The sequence below is a fragment of the Dendrobium catenatum genome, unplaced genomic scaffold (genome assembly GCF_001605985.2).
Source record: "Dendrobium catenatum unplaced genomic scaffold, ASM160598v2 fragScaff_scaffold_133, whole genome shotgun sequence".
Classification (NCBI taxonomy): domain Eukaryota; kingdom Viridiplantae; phylum Streptophyta; class Magnoliopsida; order Asparagales; family Orchidaceae; genus Dendrobium; species Dendrobium catenatum.
This window is the reverse complement of record NW_021318595.1, coordinates 5,090,815-5,109,892: the sequence shown is the minus strand read 5'-3', so window position 1 is coordinate 5,109,892 and position 19,078 is coordinate 5,090,815. Positions and strand designations below refer to the sequence as shown.

Here is a 19,078-nt window from a genome sequence, read left to right as displayed (position 1 = left end):
TGCCTTTTGGCCTCACTAATGCTTCGGCTACTTTCTAGTCCCTGATGAACAGGTATTCCAGCCATATCTGCGGAGGTTTGTGACAGTCTTCTTTGATGATATTTTAATTTATAGCAGGACCGAGGAGTGCTTAGAACACTTGGGATTGGTGTTATCCACTCTACGGGACCACCACTTGTTTGCTAATTTGAAAAAGTGCTCATTATTCCAACCTAGAGTGAGAGTATTTGGGGCATGTGGTATCACAAGAAAGAGTAGCAGTTGACCAAAGCAAAATCGAGGCCATGCTGAGGTGGCCAATACCCAAGGGCTTGAGAGAGTTGAGAGGGTTTATGGGGCATATAGGCTACTACAGAAAGTTCGTGAAGGGATATAGTCTAGCCTTTGACCGAATAGCTAAAAAAGGATAATTTCAACTGGGGCGAAGAAACTACAAAATCCTTTAAGGAGTTGAAGAAGGTGATGACCAACGTGCTAGTGTTAGCCCTGACCGACCTCAGCCAACCTTTTGAAATGGAGACAGATGCTTCAGAGTATGGGCTAGGAGCTATACTTATGCAGGACCAGAGACGAGTGGATTATTTCAGTCAGGTGTTGACTGTCAGGGCGAGGCTCAAGTCAGTCTATGAGAGGGAGCTGATGGCAATTGTACTAGCCATACAAAAGTGGTGACCGTACCTGTTGGGGCTACACTTCATTGTCAGGACTGATCAAAGAAGCTTAAAGTTTCTTCGGGAGCAAAGGATAATTATAGAGGAGCATCAAAGGTGGCTTTCGAAATGTCTGGGTTATGATTTCGAGATCCAATATTGACCAAAGATAGAGACCAAGGCCGCATATGGGTTATCCAAGTGTATGAGGGAGCCTCACATGATGGGACTGTTTGTTCCCTTAGTTGTGGACTAGGAGGCATTGAGAAGAAAAGTCAGCAAGATGAACGATGAGAGAAAATCATGAGAGATTTATTGGGGAACAAGGATAGCCATCCAGGCTATACCTTCATCAATCAGAGACTGTTATACCAAGGGCGAATGATGATACCGAGGACATTGCCATTTGTACCCCACTCGATGCATGAGTTTCACGGTAGTGCCATAGGAGGGCACTCAGGGGTACATAAGACTTATCGTAGGCAGGTAGTAGAATTGTATTGGGTTGGAATGCAGAAATATATGGAGGAGATGGTGGCCAACTACGATATATGTTAGAGGTACAAATATATGACAATGGCTCTTGGAGGACTTCTGCAACCTCTAGCTCTGTCTGAGAAATTGTGGGAAGAGAATCATGAATTTCATTGAAGATCTGCCAAAATCGGAGGGGTTTTCGGTGATTTTGGTAATAGTGGATAGGTTGAGCAAAAATGCTCACTTCATTTTCCTGCGACACCCATAAACCACGATTTCAATGGCAGCAATATTTATTCGAGAGGTGGTTCGCCTACATGGAATTTTGAAGTCCATAATGTCAGATAGAGACAAGGTATTCCTTAGCCACTTCTGAAGAGAATTATTCAGGATGCAGGGGACCATTTTGAAGAGAAGTATAACATACCATCCACATAATGAAGGGAAAACTAAGGTGGTGAATAGATATGTGAAGACTTATTTGAGATGTTTTGTATCAGAAACACCCAAGACTTGGGTGAAGTGGTTACCTTGAGCCGAGTACTAATACAATACATCCTACTATAGTGCAACACATTACACCCTTCAAAGTCCTTTATGGCAGAGACCCTCCTCACCTGATATACGGGACCAACATCACTCCAGTTTCATTAGTGGAACAACAATTAGAGGAACATAATATGATATTGGGAGAGCTAACGGGGCACCTATTGAGGGCACAACAAATTATGAAAGCTAACGGGCATAGAAGGGATGTGTAGCTTGAGGTGAGTAATAAGGTGTATTTGAAGATTAGACCTTACAGACAAAAGATATGAAAAGTTATCTCCACAATACTATGGGCCTTATGAGGTTGTGGAGAGGATTGCTGTCGTGGTGTATCATTTGCAGCTATCCCCTACTTCCAACATACACCCAGTATTCCATGTGTCCCAGCTGAGGAAAGTTATTGACGACCAAAGTCCATCAGTAATGCTGTCGATGTCCTTGACAAAAGAAATCATAGAGCCAATGGAAGTGAGATGGGTTCGCTCGACAATCGGAGGAGCTACAGAAGTGCTAGGATCTGTCCGACTATGACTTAACATGAGAACCACACCAGATGATTCAACGGTAGTTTTCTTCGTCCACCTTGAGGACAAGGTGGCTCCTTTGGGAGGGGAGTATTGATGGACCGACTGAGCTGGTCTAGCTAATCAACCCGACCCCAGCAAGGGGGGCCGGTCTAATTGGCGGACAGAAGAGCCCTGTGGGCCCCACTAGTATGGGCGATGTGCAAGGAGAAAGGGGGGCTCAAAGGGGATTAATTCTACCTTTAATTACTTACCATAGAAAATCAAAATTGAGAGAGAATTAGGAAGGTTTATTTAGAGAAAGAGGGCAGATTTAAATTTAGATTTGGGAGGGAATTAGGAAGATTTATTTAAGGAAAGAGGACTGATTTGAATTCAGATTTGGGAGGAAATTATGGAGGTTTACTTAGGATTAATTGGGTTGTTTCATTTTCATTATGTGATTTTGTGTTTGGAGTAATTTTCTTTAAAGTTGTTTCTAGCGGTGCCTAGGATTTGTGGAGAGTCAATCTACCTCTCGAATAGTAGATTAACTTGTATCTTGGTTTATTGTGCCGATATCAATAAAATTAGCTCATAATCTCATTCTTTCTCGCTGATTTCGGTTGTGTTTTCTCTTCGTTATTGATTTTTTTTTCTTTTCTTTGTTGTGTGGAGATCGGATTCCTATCAAAATCTAAAAAAAGAATTACAAGTCAGAACTCAAAAATAAAAGTGGAAGAAAGGGTCCTATATTTAATCAGGGAAGGACTGAAGTCAATATATGAATGAAATAAAAGGATGACTTTCTAGAGCTATGTTACAATCACAAACACATGGCAAAAAGGGACATTGCATTAAGAAGAGATCATATTGATACCATACAGAATCAGTAAGCTCAACTGATACGAGGATATCAAGTAACAAGATATGCAGACCTCAAAATGTTTAGTTTATCCACAAAAATTACAACAGGCATAACCACTAAGCAAACATTCTACTCCAGACAGGTATTTCAATGCGATGCTAAGCTCATAAAAAACCTCAATTAATAAAAAACTGAGCATTCAAAAGATCACAAACCCTTTTATAACTAGAGTCGAGAGCAATAGCAAGACTGCAATCTGCAATTGCATCTGCAATTTGGCCCAGAGCTTGGTATGCAGCAGCCCGGTTACAGAAACATATTGCTGTAAATGGACGAGATTCTGTATTCAATGCTAAAGCAGCAGTATAAAGTTCCACAGCTTCCAGATGCTTTCCTGCTTGAAATGCTTCATTGCCTGCAGTCTTCAGTACAAGATACACAAAGAAATCATTTTAGATAATTTTTTTAATGGAAGTAAGATCCATGGCATACAAAAACGGACAACTAAGGTAATTTATAAACAAGCACAAGACTTGAATGCCGTAGAAATTCTTTTTAAGAAACCATCAAGCATATAAAGAACTGCTACCTCAAAACATGTGATCTGCAATTGCATTAACAACTAAAAATGGAGCAATTCCCAGAATAAATAACTGCTCTCAGAGGAACCGCATTAGATTTGGAGTCACAACAAACAATAATCAGTCGAACCAACTTAAGAGACTGGAATGGTTTCAAATATCATCTAATTCATGACAAGAAGGCACCATCGCAAACTGCTTTCTATTTCACTTACACTGTTGCGCCGCATGATTTGCTAGTTTAAAGAAAATCTATGATATGATCTCACTCCTAGGTTTGTTCTTGCTAACTTTGTGCTACTTATCTGCCATGTGAGCACTGTTCATCACATAAATCTTCTAGTCTATTTACATTTCTTCATTGCCAATAAAAGCTGATTAAAATACAATTTATACAGCCTTTTGATATGGATAGAAGTCCAACTCACAAAAAATATAGTTCTATAAAAAAAAAATCTAACAATGTGTATTGATCTTAGCTATGACAAACCGCTTTAATTCCACTGATCCATTACGATAAGGTTCCGCATCTGCCTTATGAAAAGCCGTTCACTGACTTTTTGGTTAAATCCAAATAATGTACAATGGAAGTTACGGAGGCAGTAAAAATTTGTACTTCTCTGCTAGATACAGTAGTAAGATTAGTTACTGAACTCAAAAAATCAAATACAAGAGTTATTATGAATGATAATAACAAATAATCAAAGATTTACATTCGTGAGTTTCTTGCAACAAAAAATTGAAGCATCTTCAACAATCTAAATACAGTTCTAATATATATAATTTTATCAACTCTAATTGCTATAAAAAATAGTTAATTTCCATGTAATTGGTTGTGCAATACAGCATCACTTACTGTTTTTTTTTTCTCTACTTAAGTTAAAACTAAAATAAATTCACCAAGAAGTAAAATAACAACCATCAATACAAAATGGAGAAAGAAGAATAGAGAGAGCAACAACAAGAAACCTTTAACCCACTATGTGGGATCAGCTATATGAACCAGTTTTCTCCTTTGTGCCATTAAGAGTCTAATTCTTATTTAAATCTAATGAAAAAAAAAGTCATTTTTATTGCTTTCTAATCAAATCTTTTTGGTTCTACCTCTACCTTTCTTAACATAGGCCGGATCTAATACATCTACTCTCCTAATAGGGTCATTGGAAGGTCGACGTTTTATATCACCAAATCATCTAAGGTGACTCTCGCAAATCTTATACGCCACTGGAACTACTACAACTTTTTCACATATATGATCATTTCTCATTTTGTTTCTAAGTGTAAAGCCACTCATCTAGCTAAGCATCCTCATCTCTACAATGCTTAACTTAGTTTTATTCTTCTCTTTTAATGGTCAACAAAAAAAAAGATGTAATGATGAAAATATAATTACCTTTAGGTGTAGAAGCTCGCATACAGTGGCAGGAAATGTGGAAGATTCTGGATACTTGTTCCAAAATCTAAGAAGCAAATAATAGCATTAAGGAAAAAAAAGAAGAGAAATATATATATATATATAAATAGATAATGCATCTGGGCTCAGGTAATACTTGTCTATGACAGGTTTCACTTTCTCGTGTTTCTGAAGTAGCTCATTAGCCTCCTCGAGTTTTCCTAAATAAAAATAGGACTTCGAGATGACGCGCCATCGCCAAAAACTTGAATTGGCTTCCATGGACTTGGAACAATCGGTTTCCTTTGACTGACAAGCAGTTTCAGTAATACTAGCATTCTTTTCAGCAAACTCCAGTGTCTGTTCACATATCCGAATCGCTTCATCAAAGTTCCGCAGCTGTCAGATTGCCACACTATAATCAGATTCCCACACTAAGGCTTGGTGAAACAGAATTAGGGCCATCTATTTAGCAAAACCATCAATATAATTCATAACTTCCAAAGCTTTTGGTATCAATCACTAAAGCTTGTGTAGATGACTGAAGATTTAAAAAAGGATTAACTTTAAGTTACGATAAATCACAGAATAGTGTAAAAACGTAACAGACCTTCACTAGAGCCTCAGCTTTCATTTCTAACAAGATTTCTGAATAAGGAGCAATGGAGAATGCCTCAGAGATAATCTCCAAAACTTTCGTTGCATCATCTGGAGTTCTTTTTGTCAATAATGTAGAAGACTGATTTATTAAATCATTCAACTTCTGCCGCAAGAAATAATACCAGAAAACATCAATTCTACTAAAATAGAACAAAACATGACATTTTTCTTGTATAGAGGAATGTACAAAATGTGTGATAAAATCAACTCTCGATATTAAATGGTTTAAATTTTGGGTGAGTCCATAACTCTAAAATGCATACCACATGAACAATCTATTCTATCCATAGTCCACAACGGTGAATGCACATCATAAATGTCATGACACAACATAAATCATTTGAAAACTGTTAGACCGGTCCACTGGACCGGTCCAGCCGGTCCACGGGACCGGCTCAGACGCGAAATGTCGCGTGTCACATAAAAATGAAGAATGCACTAATAATTCAGTAAGTATATCATAAAATATGCACTTGATCCAATAAATTAGAGCAAATGACACTCATAATCAATTAATAGGTTATGAAAAATAACAAATTAGATTCAATTCATCTAAATAAAAAAAGGGGGATTTACATACATACCACTTTATTTTATGCTATTTATATATCTAATACCTAAAATTTTAATATTACATGCCTATCACCCATAGAAGAAATATGGCCGCATGGAATGAAACATTAAAGTTTATAGGGTGATAAGAATGAAATATAGAAGTGATATATTTGATATTAAAATTTTATGTGAGTGGCAAGAATGAAATATAGAAGTGATATATTTGATATTAAAATTTTATGTGAGTGGCAAGAATGTAATATTAATATTTTGGGTGTTAGATATGTAAATAGTAAGAAATAAAGTGGTATGTATGTAAATCCCCTAAAAAATACTAAATTGCAAATTCATACAGATTAATTATGAAAAATCATGATAGATACTATAGGGGCAAATGCACCTACGGTTAACTCCCTCAAAAAGCTACAGCATGCCACGTGAACCTTACCAATTCATCATACAATCTAGATGGCCTGCTCCAACATCAATGCAAAGATTCTCCTAGCCGGCCCATTAGTGAACCCATTTCTTGCCAAAAAAAGGCTTCCCTAATTACTCCAGCTGCCATGCCTTTCAGCTGGCTCCACATGCCATCCAACTCTACATGCAAAAAACTCCATGTTCAAGTTTCAACCCTACGCATGCAAAACATTCAGTAACCCCAGTCACCCCTCAATCTCTCTTACTTCACACTTCTTTTCTTGAACACACCTGCTCACCCACCTCAATTATGTTTTGGCTCGCATGCAGTACCAATGATCACATTGTCCCCTACAAAAACACACCGCTACTTGTCACCCGCTGCTCTCAAGCTCCATCTTGAGCTCCTTGCTAGAGGTGAGCTCCCTTCACCCCCTTCACTCTCTCTATCCCTCTCTGATCCTCTTTCAGAACTCCAACACTCTCTATGTCCCTCTTTGGCTTTCTATCTCAACTTACCTCTCTTTTCTCCCTCACTAGGAGTGTAAATGCATTCTCTCGAGCCGAGGTTGAGTCACCCCTACTTTGAGCTTGAGCTTGATTAATTAATCGAGTTCGAGCTTAAACTCGAGTTTTATTCTACGAGTTTGAGCCAGCTTGTTTACTATGAAAGAGATAAAATTGATTATGATTTAAGTAATCATTATAATAAAATGGTAAAAAGAATGAGAAGTTAAAAGAAAAATAATAAAGAATAACTTAATATAAGGAAATAAGATATAAATTTTAAACATTTTTAATAATTTTGTACTTAAAATCTTGAATGCTAATATATTTTAAGTACATGATATATTAATATTTTAAAACAATCTGGCTCGCGAGCTAAAGAGTCGAGTCGAGACTAGCTCAAGCTTAACTCGTTAGTTCATCGATCTCGCTCACGAGCCATTTATCAAGCTGAGCCTGAGCCGGCTCACGAGCGGCTTGACTCACTTGAACCCCTATCCCTCACCATCACACTCTTTTTTGTACCCCTTCATTTATCCTCCCCACTCAACCCTCCCTCTCTCTCTCTCTCTCCCCATTATTGATGTGATGGGGTGGAATTCATGTCACAGTGCCCCATGCATTTTTGGTCTGCTTTTGCTACCTCTTGAGGGGGTGACATAGGAGCGCTACCAAGATTTCTAACAAATTTTAGCACTAATTTTACGAAATGAGGGCTCACGGTGGAGTAGAATTTACACAATTTCTACATTATGAGAGCTCGTGAAATGACCCAGGATTTAGCCATTAGGATTTATTTAAGCTCTCTTTTATGAAAAAAAATTATTTTATTTTAGCAATTAAAAGCTTAGTTTAGTAAGTTCTAGGTTAAATGAGAGTATTTAATAACTCACAAGATGACGCAAATGACGTGTGCCATAATTAAATAGCGCGTGCCATTTTGAAGATGTGCATCACACCATCATTATGGTGCAATTAGTGAGCCTCACTGCATCATGTGTCATTTTTTCCAATAACAACTATGGTTCATCAAATGCAAATATATATTCATCGATCATTCTCTTATAGAATTTAAATATGTCTAATTATAATTATCCCTTGAATTATTTTTTTGGCTAAAATTTTTCAAACTTCTATAACAGGAGGTTTATTCCTGTACTAACCATATTAAAATGGGGTTGAATCATGAAAATTAAAAGTGTTTCAAGTGAGCGGAATGGAAGGCATAATAGCAATAATGTCTACAAGCCTCCTAAAAATATTTTGTTGTTTGTCCCCATTATGAGAATTTCCTAACATGTCCCTACTTGGATTTGGCTTTACACCTCTCAATACCAGGTTATTAGAAAAAATAGTATAGAGAGAAAAATAGGTGGCAGTTTTCAACTAGCATGAAAAAGTTTCTTCTTAAAATTTTGTGGTTCGAATAAAAAAAAAAGCTGATGTCATAGTTATAATAAAAATTCAAAACCCGTCATGTTGCCACATTTAGTTGAAAGAGATGTTGGGATGGAGGTTTGTGATATGTGGTAAGGAATGGGTTTTTTTGTTAGAGTACATTACTTCACAGTTCACAATCACTATTCATGTTGTGAGTGTAACGAACAAATTAACCTCTCTTTAGTCGAGCAAAAAATTGATAAACAATTAAGGTGTAAGTCCATTGGATAACTTTCAGCTGTTCAACAGAAAAATAAAAAAGCTCAAATAATTTGGTATGCCATCTGGATTAAAGGCTTAATTCATTAAGATGTTCCCCTTTGACAATCATTGACGGGGTTTCATAAATTAATGTTGTGATTAGTGCTCCAACTCCTTTTTGTATGATAAGGACACGACATTAGAAGACAGCTTTTACGTACAAAGTGACCATTCACAGACCAACTAAAAGAACAATATACCTTTGTTTTTTCGAGGCCATCCACAGCCTCTAATAGAATTTTCTGGTCAGAATTTGTCTCCTTGCTTAATTGCAAAACCTTCTCAAAATGTTGCAGTGCAACTGCAGGCTCTCCAAGAGATAGATGGATACTGTGATAACAGAAAACCATTAAGATTTCTTGGTAAAATATATGCTGTAAAAATGAATGAAAAAGAGAGAGCTGATTTTCAGGATAAATCTTTTTTTTTTTTTCGTTTAAAGCATCATTTAAATAATTTTCTATAAGGGTAAAAAATAAACTTGCATGATGAACCTCATGCATGAGGTCTGGTGGAAGTACTACATAACTGAATGAATTGGCATTAATATTATACACCAAAGAATACAGTTCACATCAGTCTTTAAACAATGTTTTGAAATCCATATAGGACATTGAATCAATTTAACTACAAAGTTATGGGTTGGTTTGTTTGATCAATCAAATCAATTGGATGAAGTGGTCAGTCCATCAAACCAATCATATGGATAACTGCATCACAATTATATAACATATTTAAATATTAAAAGATGCTCATTATATATTTAAACATTATAATCTTAACATTTAAGAATAATATCTTATTAATTATATATTCAAACATTATAATATCCTCTACGTTTTATTTTAATTTTCTCTCAATGCCAATAAAGACACGATAAGATTCGACCACCTAAATCGGGTCACACAGGTTCACCGATTTTAAAAGGCCAGTAAGTATTATACAAATTCAATCAAATTGATAGCCAGACAACCAGTGTCTGATTCAATTGGCCAAACTAGAGGGTCTGAGTCAATTTTAAAAATATTTTTTAACAAATTTTCAAATATGACATAGCTCCTAAGGCGGTCATTAGCTAAATGTTGCATGATCTAGACATGCATATACCCTCATAATTTCATATATTTCCTGAACAAAATCCTTAAAGATATCCACTGACATCACCTGACCTTTATGCAAACCAAGTTGAGTAGATAAAAGTTCTTTGAATGTGCATTCCGATCTCTATAAAGCAACTAAAGTTAAACTCTACGCTGTGATCGTCTCAGTCATGACAAAATTTGAACTAGGTTTAGTAGACTGGAAAGGCTCCTTGACACTTCCTTGTATAAATCACCAATTATCACTGCCTAGGCTAAACATTGATAATTACTAATAAAGGATTATATATAGAAAAAAATGAAATTGAATAAAATTTAATCGGTATATTATATTATAATGATAACAACATCTATCTTTTTTTCTGCATCACTTGGGCCATGTATAATTGAGATCAAGATAATTTAATAACACAATCTTGAGGCATACGAGGGCTTTGGTTTAATCCCTCATAGGATATCTGAAAAATATTTTAGTGTTTAAATACTAAAATGTTGGCCCTCACTCATAGGATTAAGTTTTTGAGTTAAAAATTAATTTGACCACCGATGAATCTGGCCCAAATTTTCCACATGTGATTTACTCCCTAACAAGTTGTATAAAAAGTTAAAAACTAGGATAAGCTAAAATGGAGTGATTCACCCAATTTATATTTATAATGAATCTTTGCTGTCTTCTACTATAGATGAGAAAAGTTCAAAAGTGAGATACTTCTACAATGGATTCACATAGATGAGTGGACAAATTTCTGTTTGAAGGAGAGTAATGGCCGATGTGCTTCCACATTAGAGGAATAAAGTTAATGCACAATAGATTATTGGTTCAATCCCACATCAGATAATTAATGAATATATTGGTGTTAAAATACCTAGTGATCGACCCTCAATTGTAGGCTTAAACTTTTTGGGTTGAAAATGGATTTAACCACTGATATTTCTAGCTCAATTTTAATTCCCTTTGGTTAACCCCCAATAATACCATTAATAACCTTGAAGTTTCTTCAACCTAGAAAAGTATCCCCACTTGTACTTCAACCTTATTAAGCTGATCTACTTAGGCTATAGTTCGCATAATCATTATTCAAGTCAGTAATCATGGTATCACTGATCTAGTAGAAGCATGATGCTTTAGGATCAGTTTCAATAAACTTAATACTAATGTGGTTTGTGCCTAATACAGCGACAGAGAAAACAAAATGTTCAAGAGAGATACAATCTTCATCATTCCTTCAATGCTTTGAAGCTTTTAGTATATGAGTTCTTTGTTTAACTTCCACATTTTTAACATAAGCTCTGATCTCAAGAAAATAGAACTGCCAAAACATGTCTGGAAGTTAGCTTCTAAATTTGGGGTTCAGTTGTTTCAAGGCGGCCTAATCTTTTTAAAATCTACAATGATATATACTTTTATTTGGTAAAAGTATTCCAAGATAAAAATTGTTGCCCTTGTTATTCCATTATCAGCAAAGTTTAGCTAAAGTGTAAAATCTTGCTCTTTCTTCTTCAAACAAATTGACCTAAAAAATGTAAAAGAGCCCTTAACATCTTTATTAAGCTCTATGACAAGAAATTCCATAATATGGTCAAACCTGTTATCATTATATTTTGCACATACAACAACAACATCAAGCTTTTGTCCCACTACGTGGGGTCGGCTACATGAATCATTTTTCGTCATTGTGTCCTGTTAAAAGTCAAATGCTCATTTAAATCTAATAAAGAAAGATCATTTCTAATATTTTCTAATCAAGTCTTTTTAAGTCTACCTCTACCTTTCTCAACATAAGTCAAATCTAATACCTCAACTTTTCTAACCGGCTCATCAAAAAGCCTCCATTTAATGTGATCAAATTATCAAAGGCGACTCTCTCTAATCTTATCTTCCACTGGAGCTACTCCAACCTTTTCACGCATATACTCATTTCGTATCCTATCTCTAAGGGTAAAGCCACTCATCCACCTAAGCATCCTCATCTCTGCAACACTTAACTTAGTATTATGCTTCTCTTTTAATGGCCAACATTCGGCACCATAAAGCATTGCAGGTCTCACCACCATCTTATAGAATTTTCCCTTAAGTTTGAGGGGGGCTTTTCTATCGCACAACAAGCCCGATGCATTCCTCCACTTCAACCAACCAACTTGAATTATGCTGATAATATCCTCATCTATTTCACCATCACTCTGAACAATAGATTCAAGATATCTAAAACGTGTACTCTTATTAATAACTTGATCGCCCAAAGTCACAATCTCCTCACTAGGTCTATTGCAAGTAAAATTATACTCCATATATTCAGTTTTAGATCTACTCAAGCGAAAACCTTTAGACTCTAAGGTTGACCTCCATAATTCAAGTTTACCTTCAACTCCCTCTCTAGTCTTATCAACAAGAAGAATATCATTAGCAAAAAGTATACACCAAGGTACATCCTCTTGCAAATGTCTAGTGAGAACATCCATGACTAAAAAAATATGGACTTAAGGCTAATCCTTGATGTAATCCAACAGAAATAGGAAAAATACTTGGTCAAACCACCTTGTGTTTGAACACAAGTAATAACTCCTGCATACATATCTTTAATGATTTGAATATAAGTGTTATTAACTCCTTTCTTTTCAAGAACTCTCCATAGCACTTCTCTTGGAACTTTATCATATGCTTTCTCTAAATCAATAAATAGCATATGTAGATCTCCTTATTCTCTCTATATTTCTCCATCAAACCTCTCAATAAATGTATGGCTTCCATAGTAGACCTACCCGGCATGAATCCAAATTGATTTGAGAAACATTAGTATCACGCCGCAACCTAAGCTCCATAACTCGCCCCATAATTTTAAAGTATGATACATTAACTTAATTCATCTATAATTCGCACTCCTGTGCATCACCTTTATTCTTAAAAATAGGAATTAACACACTCATTCTCCAGTGATCTGGCATCTTTTTAATCTTCAAAACAGTATTAAAAAGTTTAGTAAGCCAAGAAATTCCTTCATCTCCTAAGCATTTTCACATCTCTATTGGAATATCATCAAGTCCAACAGCTTTTCCACACTTCATTTTTTTTAAAGCCTCTCTAACTTTGGTTTACTAATACGGCGATAAAAAAAAATCTTTATTTTCATTTAGGGTGCTAAAGTCAATCATATTTTCACATTCTTCATTAAAAAGTTTAGCAAAATATCTCATCCACCTTTATTGAATATTATCTTCTAAGAAAAGTAAGTTTTGATCTTCATCCTTAATACACTTCACTTGAACTAAATTCTAACTACTTCTATCTCTTTGTTTGGCTAACTTATACATATATCTTTCTCTCTCCTTAGTATCTAATCTATTATATAAATAATTAAAAGCTAAGCTTTTTGTATCGAAAATAGCTTTTTTAGATTCCTTACAAGCCTCTTTATAGCTTTCCCAATTATCAGAATTTTTACATCTAAACAAATTTTTATAACAAATCTTCTTATTTTATCTTTTCTTGCACATTTGGATTCCAACACCAACTATTTTTATTATTAGGAGCTTTTCCCTTCTAAACTCCAAGCACATCTTTGTAATATTCTTAATATCACTAACCACTTTTTCCCACATAATATTAGCATCCTCATGCACAGACAAAATCTTAAAATCTAAAATCTTATTCGCAAAAATACTTTTGTTAATGTTATTTAAATGTCCACATCTAATCCTAGAAAATTATTTAATTTATTTTTTTATTTTTTACCCCTTTATCTTAAAGTCCAATACACATAATGAGAATAAAACTATTGTTTGATTTCACCGATCTTTTCATAATGTAGCATTTGATAATAAAGATGAACTTAAACACATGTTAACGGCCTTGTAGAAACAGAAGAGCTGCTTCACATTGACATCAATAAGTGCAAGGTAAGAAAGGGCAGACTATACCTTCTCCAAGCATTTTATTTATGAACCTCACAACTATCTCTAGATTCTTTTTCGTCCTGTCATTTATTGTTATAATAAATGTGATGTCTTCTAAAGTGGACAGTAAAGAACCAGTAAAACACATGAAAGGCAACAATGCACATGACCTAAGCTGAGGCATACGTGTGTTAAGACGATCACAATTAAAAAAAAAAAAAAGAAACACAAATCACGTACTTCCCAGCCCTTACTCGGGCTCGAAGAAAGCTTGGATCAATTGCAACAGCAATCTTGCAGTCACCAAGTGCTTCCCTCAATCTTCCGAGAGACATTCGTGTAGCTGCGCGATTACTGTAACATAACATCAAGGCCCTACTGCAACTTCTAGAAATTTCCTTCAAAGAGAGAGAATCCACTCCACGACTATAGTATTCTTCAGCTTTAGATAGATTTCCATCTGCATAAGCCTGATTACCCCTGACCATAGAATGAAAATCTAGTAAATAATTATCTCACATAGTATAATAAATAAAGGCTTGGCGCAAATGGATGCTTTTAGCAAAGGTAAAAACAACATGAACAGTGTTACAAACTAGAAAGAATATGGAGAGAACCTAAGTCGCCACTTTTCGCAGGCTTCTTCTGCAGACTCCTGATTTTGTTTTGTACCATTAACTTTTGCTGCTCTTTCACCATCATCACAGCCATTTTGGTTGTGTTTGGGACTAGTAGGCGCATGAGCATTTGGAAAAAGAAACAAAGTACGATGTGAATCCTGACCACCTTTTGGCTTGCTTTTCCTTCGGTTGCATTTTGATGCTGTTGATGGTCCCTGAACAGATGATGTAACAGATGTAGCAGCAAACAGAAAATTGGATTGACCAACATCTTGTGAGCAAGAATTAAATGTAAATTCACTACCACCCTCATAAGTGGGCTGCTTGATGCTTGAGTCATAGCTGAATGATTCTGATTCCGTAGAAGAAGATTTTGCCTGGATAACAGACTCAACATTCTCATTTACGGCTTCAAAACTTCCTTTCCGGAGTCCAGAAGTCATTTCATCTGTAGAAGTAAAATGTCTGGCAGAAGGAACTCTAGAACAACAATCTGCTTCTTCATTATCTTGAAGAATTTCATTGGTATGAAAATGCACTGTTGCTGAGAATACTTCTCCCTCCTTTGTGTCTACAAAACCTGATTTCTTTGCATCAATTGATTCACATCTTGAATCAAAGTGGATGGATTCAGCGGATGCAAAAGGTACTTCTCTCGGGCACTGGTTAGATACTAGAGTCTCCTGATAAGGTGAGTAATCCATAGGTGAATCCCCACCAGCAGAATCTTGCCCTTGATTTTCCTCAGGACCCTTATCCACGGAAACAAACTGTTTATCCATGCTCGTGTGTATTGGAGTAGATTGCCTAGATTTACCTTTTTTATTCTTTGTCCGTACACCTTTAGAATCTTCTTTCTTCATACCAGAAGTCATTTTTTTATGTGGTTTAGTGAAGACATTCTCCTTGGTCAACAAACAAGGAGCTTGCTTTTGACTTCTAAACTCCATTGTTGGTGTTTCTGATCCTGTATGCATGCTGGTGAAACAGAAATGATTCACAGAAGTTTGGAAGCCAGGTAGTGGAGAAGGGAAGGATGTAGTATCTGCGCTGAGCCCACATGAGTTATGTGCCTGCAAAGGCGTGGCTCTTGAATCATAATCTTCTTTTCCTGAATGCGAAGTAAAGTTGGAAGCTGCATTGTTGTCATGATGTTTCCACATATTCCCTGCCTTACTTTTCAGAGAATCATCCTCATTGCCTGAGCTATTCAGATTTATATTCTTTATTTCATCGGGAAGTTCAGAAATTGAACTCTCATCAAAACTGAGGGTCGATGACTCGCCTGAATTAACATTTTTGCTCACATGGCTACCAAATATAAAAACAACAGGATTATCATTTCCATGTTCCTCACTACCTGAGCCCTGCAAATTTTGTTTTTTCAAATCTCCAGAAAACATAGAGCCGACGCCCACATCATGGCCTGAAGAAAAGGTCTGGCTGGATTGAGCAGGTTTCTTTAAACTGCTCTCATTACCTGTTTCACTATCTCCATTAACCCTACCAACAGAACTCTGCAAGTTCAACTTCTCCATTTTCTGAGGTAACTTTGATATTGAACTCTCATCAAAACTGAGGGCCGTTGATTTGCCTGCATTTGCATTTTTGCTCACATAGCTGCCAAATACAAAAACACCATGATTATCATTCCCATGTTCCTCATTACCCGAGCCCTGCAAATTTTGTTTTTTCAAATCTCCAGAAAACATAGAGCAGACGCCCACATCATGGCCTGAAGAAAAGGTCTGGCTGGATTGAGTAGGTTTCTTTAAACTGCTTTCATTACCCGTTTCACTATCTCCATGAACCCTACCAACAGAATCCTGTAAGTTCAGCTTCTCCATTTTCTGAGGTAACTTTGATATTGAACTCTCATCAAAACTGAGGGTCGTTGATTTGCCTGAATTTACATTTTTGCTCACATAGCTGCCAAATACAAAAACACCATGATTGTCATTCCAATGTTCCCCATTACTCGAGCTCTGCAAATTTTGTTTTTTCAACTCCCCCGGAAAAGTAGAGAATCCGCCCACATCATGACCTGCAGAAAAAGTTTGACTCAACTGAGCATGTTTCTTTAAATTGCTCTCAGTACCTGTTTCAGTATCGCCATGGACACCAACAGAACTCTGTAAGTTCAGCTTCTCCATTTTCTGCGGTAGCTTTGAGAATGAGCTGTCAAAAGACTCAAATGATGAACTCTTGCTTGAACAGCTGCTCTTATTTACACCACCCCCAAAAACAAAAACACCTTGGTCCTTGTTCCCATCCTCACCGTTCTCAGAAGTTTCAATCTTGAGCTTGCTTAGGTCTTCGGGTAACTTAGAAACTGAGGAAAATGAACTACCATTGGAGCACAAGGTTGAGGTCTGATCTATATTAAATTTTGTCTCCACAAAGCCTCCAAACAAATAAGCATTCGTGTTTGCCTTCTGATGGTCCACATTAACAGAATTCTCCTGATCATTCTTCCTGCTTCTGTCAGGTATTTCAATAAATAAGCCATCATCGGAAGCAAAAGAAAAATCCTTACTGGAATGGGTACTTTTCTTCTCTCCATTCCTGTGCACAAAAAAACCAGAATGCGGCATCCTACTTTTCTCCTTAACATTTTTGCTCGAGTTTAATTTATATGATGAATCGTTATCAGATCCCAATGACGAACTGTGACAAAAGTTACCATCGTTCTTGCCTTTGCTCCCAAAAACAAATGCATCCTTATCAGAAAACACATTACCTCCACCGATAGAGCAATCCGAACCACCCGCTGGTACTCCTGTTTCAACACTCACGGATTTAGCGGAGTTTGCACAGTCCAAGTTCTGCCCACTCGAGGTCTGCAAAGAACTGCTAAACCAGCTAGAAACTTTCCCCATTCCAGTCCCAAATACGAAAACTCCCTTGCCAATATCGCTGCTACCTCCGTTACAAATATCAAATGCAGTGCCCCCTTTAACAGAGCCCACCCCAATATTGCTCGAACTCGCATTCGATCCTGACGAACCAGCACTAAACATAAATCCTGTTCCAGAACTCGAATAATTTGATGCGTCTTGTACAAAGGGCTTCCATCCATAGAGCTGCTCCCGTAAAAACTGCGTTCCACTATCGTCTCCATGATCGAAAGGAGCCGCGTAAAGCATTTCCGACTTAGACGGGCCGAATCCAAGACCTGCGCCACTATCCGATGCAATGGTCGCAGGCATCTCCCGAGAAGTACCAGACCGCTTCCTATGCTTCCGGAAACGAGGAACCGAAAGCTTCTCCTTAGAAGCTGAAGCCCCTTGCCCTAGGTTCGATCGATTCATTGACAGAGTAGGATCGTGAATGCCGCTTGATCCAAAGTTGTGATGAGAAGAGGGTGAAGGGATTCCACCTGTAATGATGCTCTGGGATCCGTGAAGATTGGATTGAACCTTGGAAGAGGAGGAAGAAGCAGGTGACCGGAAATCTACCATAGCAGGTGACATTAGCGGTCCGAAGACATCAACATTCCCGCGGCCGGCGGCGGTTTTCCGGTGAATTGAAGCCCGGCGGTGGTGAAAATCGAAGCGGTTCGACGCGTCGATTTGTTCTCCAATTTGCGTTTGCTTGCCCTCCCTTCCTGGTGATGATCACTGCGTGGCTGCGTCGACGTCGGTTTTTCTTCTACATTCGCCGTGCGGTTTAAAAATGGGAATGTTATTTTTATATTTTATTCTTTTTGGGCTAATTGGTTTGAAAATAAAAAAAGAATGCTGAAGATCAAAAGTAAAATAAAATAGTGTGAAAAAGTTGAAGTGTATTTGAAATATTTTAAGTTATTTATATGAATATTGTTGTGTTTTAGAATATTCATGGCTGCAGATAAATATAAAGTTTAGTGTATTAACTTTGTATGAATATCCAATACAAAATCAGAAAAAATAGAGGGTGTAGCGCTCATAGGAGACATCAAAGTTTTTAATGGAAACCCCTTAAAATGAGAAAAATCATAGGATTTGACTCAATTTGAATGAATCCACTAATGTTTGCAGTTTATTACAAATGAGATCTTTCCTTGGAGAAAGACCTAGGTTTGATATAGCAAATATACATCATATAAAATGCATTATATAGTGGAAATTGGAAGAATCAATATTAACATGTTTATTTAGTCGATAGGATCATAGTCGGTGGGCGATGAAGGTCGGAAAGAACTTAGTTGGGTGGCGAAAGTCGGAATGATAGTAATCTTCGGGCAATGGAGGTCAAAAAGATCGTAGTCTAGCGATGGAGGTTAGAAGGATTGTAGTTGACGGACGATATTGGTCAGAAATACCGTTGTCTGCCTATGGAGGTCAGAAGAATTGTAGTCGGCAGGTGACAATGGTTAGAAAAATCATTTTCTGGCGACAGAGGTCAGAATGATTGTTGTCGGTGGATGACATTGGTTAGAAAGGCTATTGTTTGATGACAAAGGTTAGAAAGACTGTAGTCGGGGGCAATAGTGGTCAAAAATATAATTTTTTGGAGACGGATGTCGAAAGGACAATAGTCGACAAGCGACGGATGTTAGAAAGATCGTTGTATGATAACGAAAGTTGGAAGGATCATGATCGGCAGATGACAGCGGCCAGAA

The 19,078-nt window shown here is 36.9% G+C and overlaps 1 protein-coding gene across 1 annotated transcript in view; it reads right to left on the bottom strand.

Moving 5' to 3' along the window:
- LOC110105734 overlaps nucleotides 1–18,126 on the bottom strand; it is a 30,899-nt gene extending 12,773 nt beyond the window's left edge. Inside the window, exons 1-7 of the mRNA XM_020835340.2 lie at nucleotides 14,473–18,126; nucleotides 14,096–14,335; nucleotides 9,065–9,194; nucleotides 5,632–5,784; nucleotides 5,179–5,420; nucleotides 5,022–5,088; nucleotides 3,263–3,469 (exon numbers count right to left, since the gene is read on the bottom strand). Of these exons, the coding sequence (XP_020690999.1) occupies nucleotides 3,263–3,469; nucleotides 5,022–5,088; nucleotides 5,179–5,420; nucleotides 5,632–5,784; nucleotides 9,065–9,194; nucleotides 14,096–14,335; nucleotides 14,473–17,948 (4,515 nt within the window). The 5' untranslated portion in view covers nucleotides 17,949–18,126. The remainder of the gene's footprint in view (nucleotides 1–3,262; nucleotides 3,470–5,021; nucleotides 5,089–5,178; nucleotides 5,421–5,631; nucleotides 5,785–9,064; nucleotides 9,195–14,095; nucleotides 14,336–14,472) is intronic.
- Nucleotides 18,127–19,078: the final 952 nt, after the last annotated feature.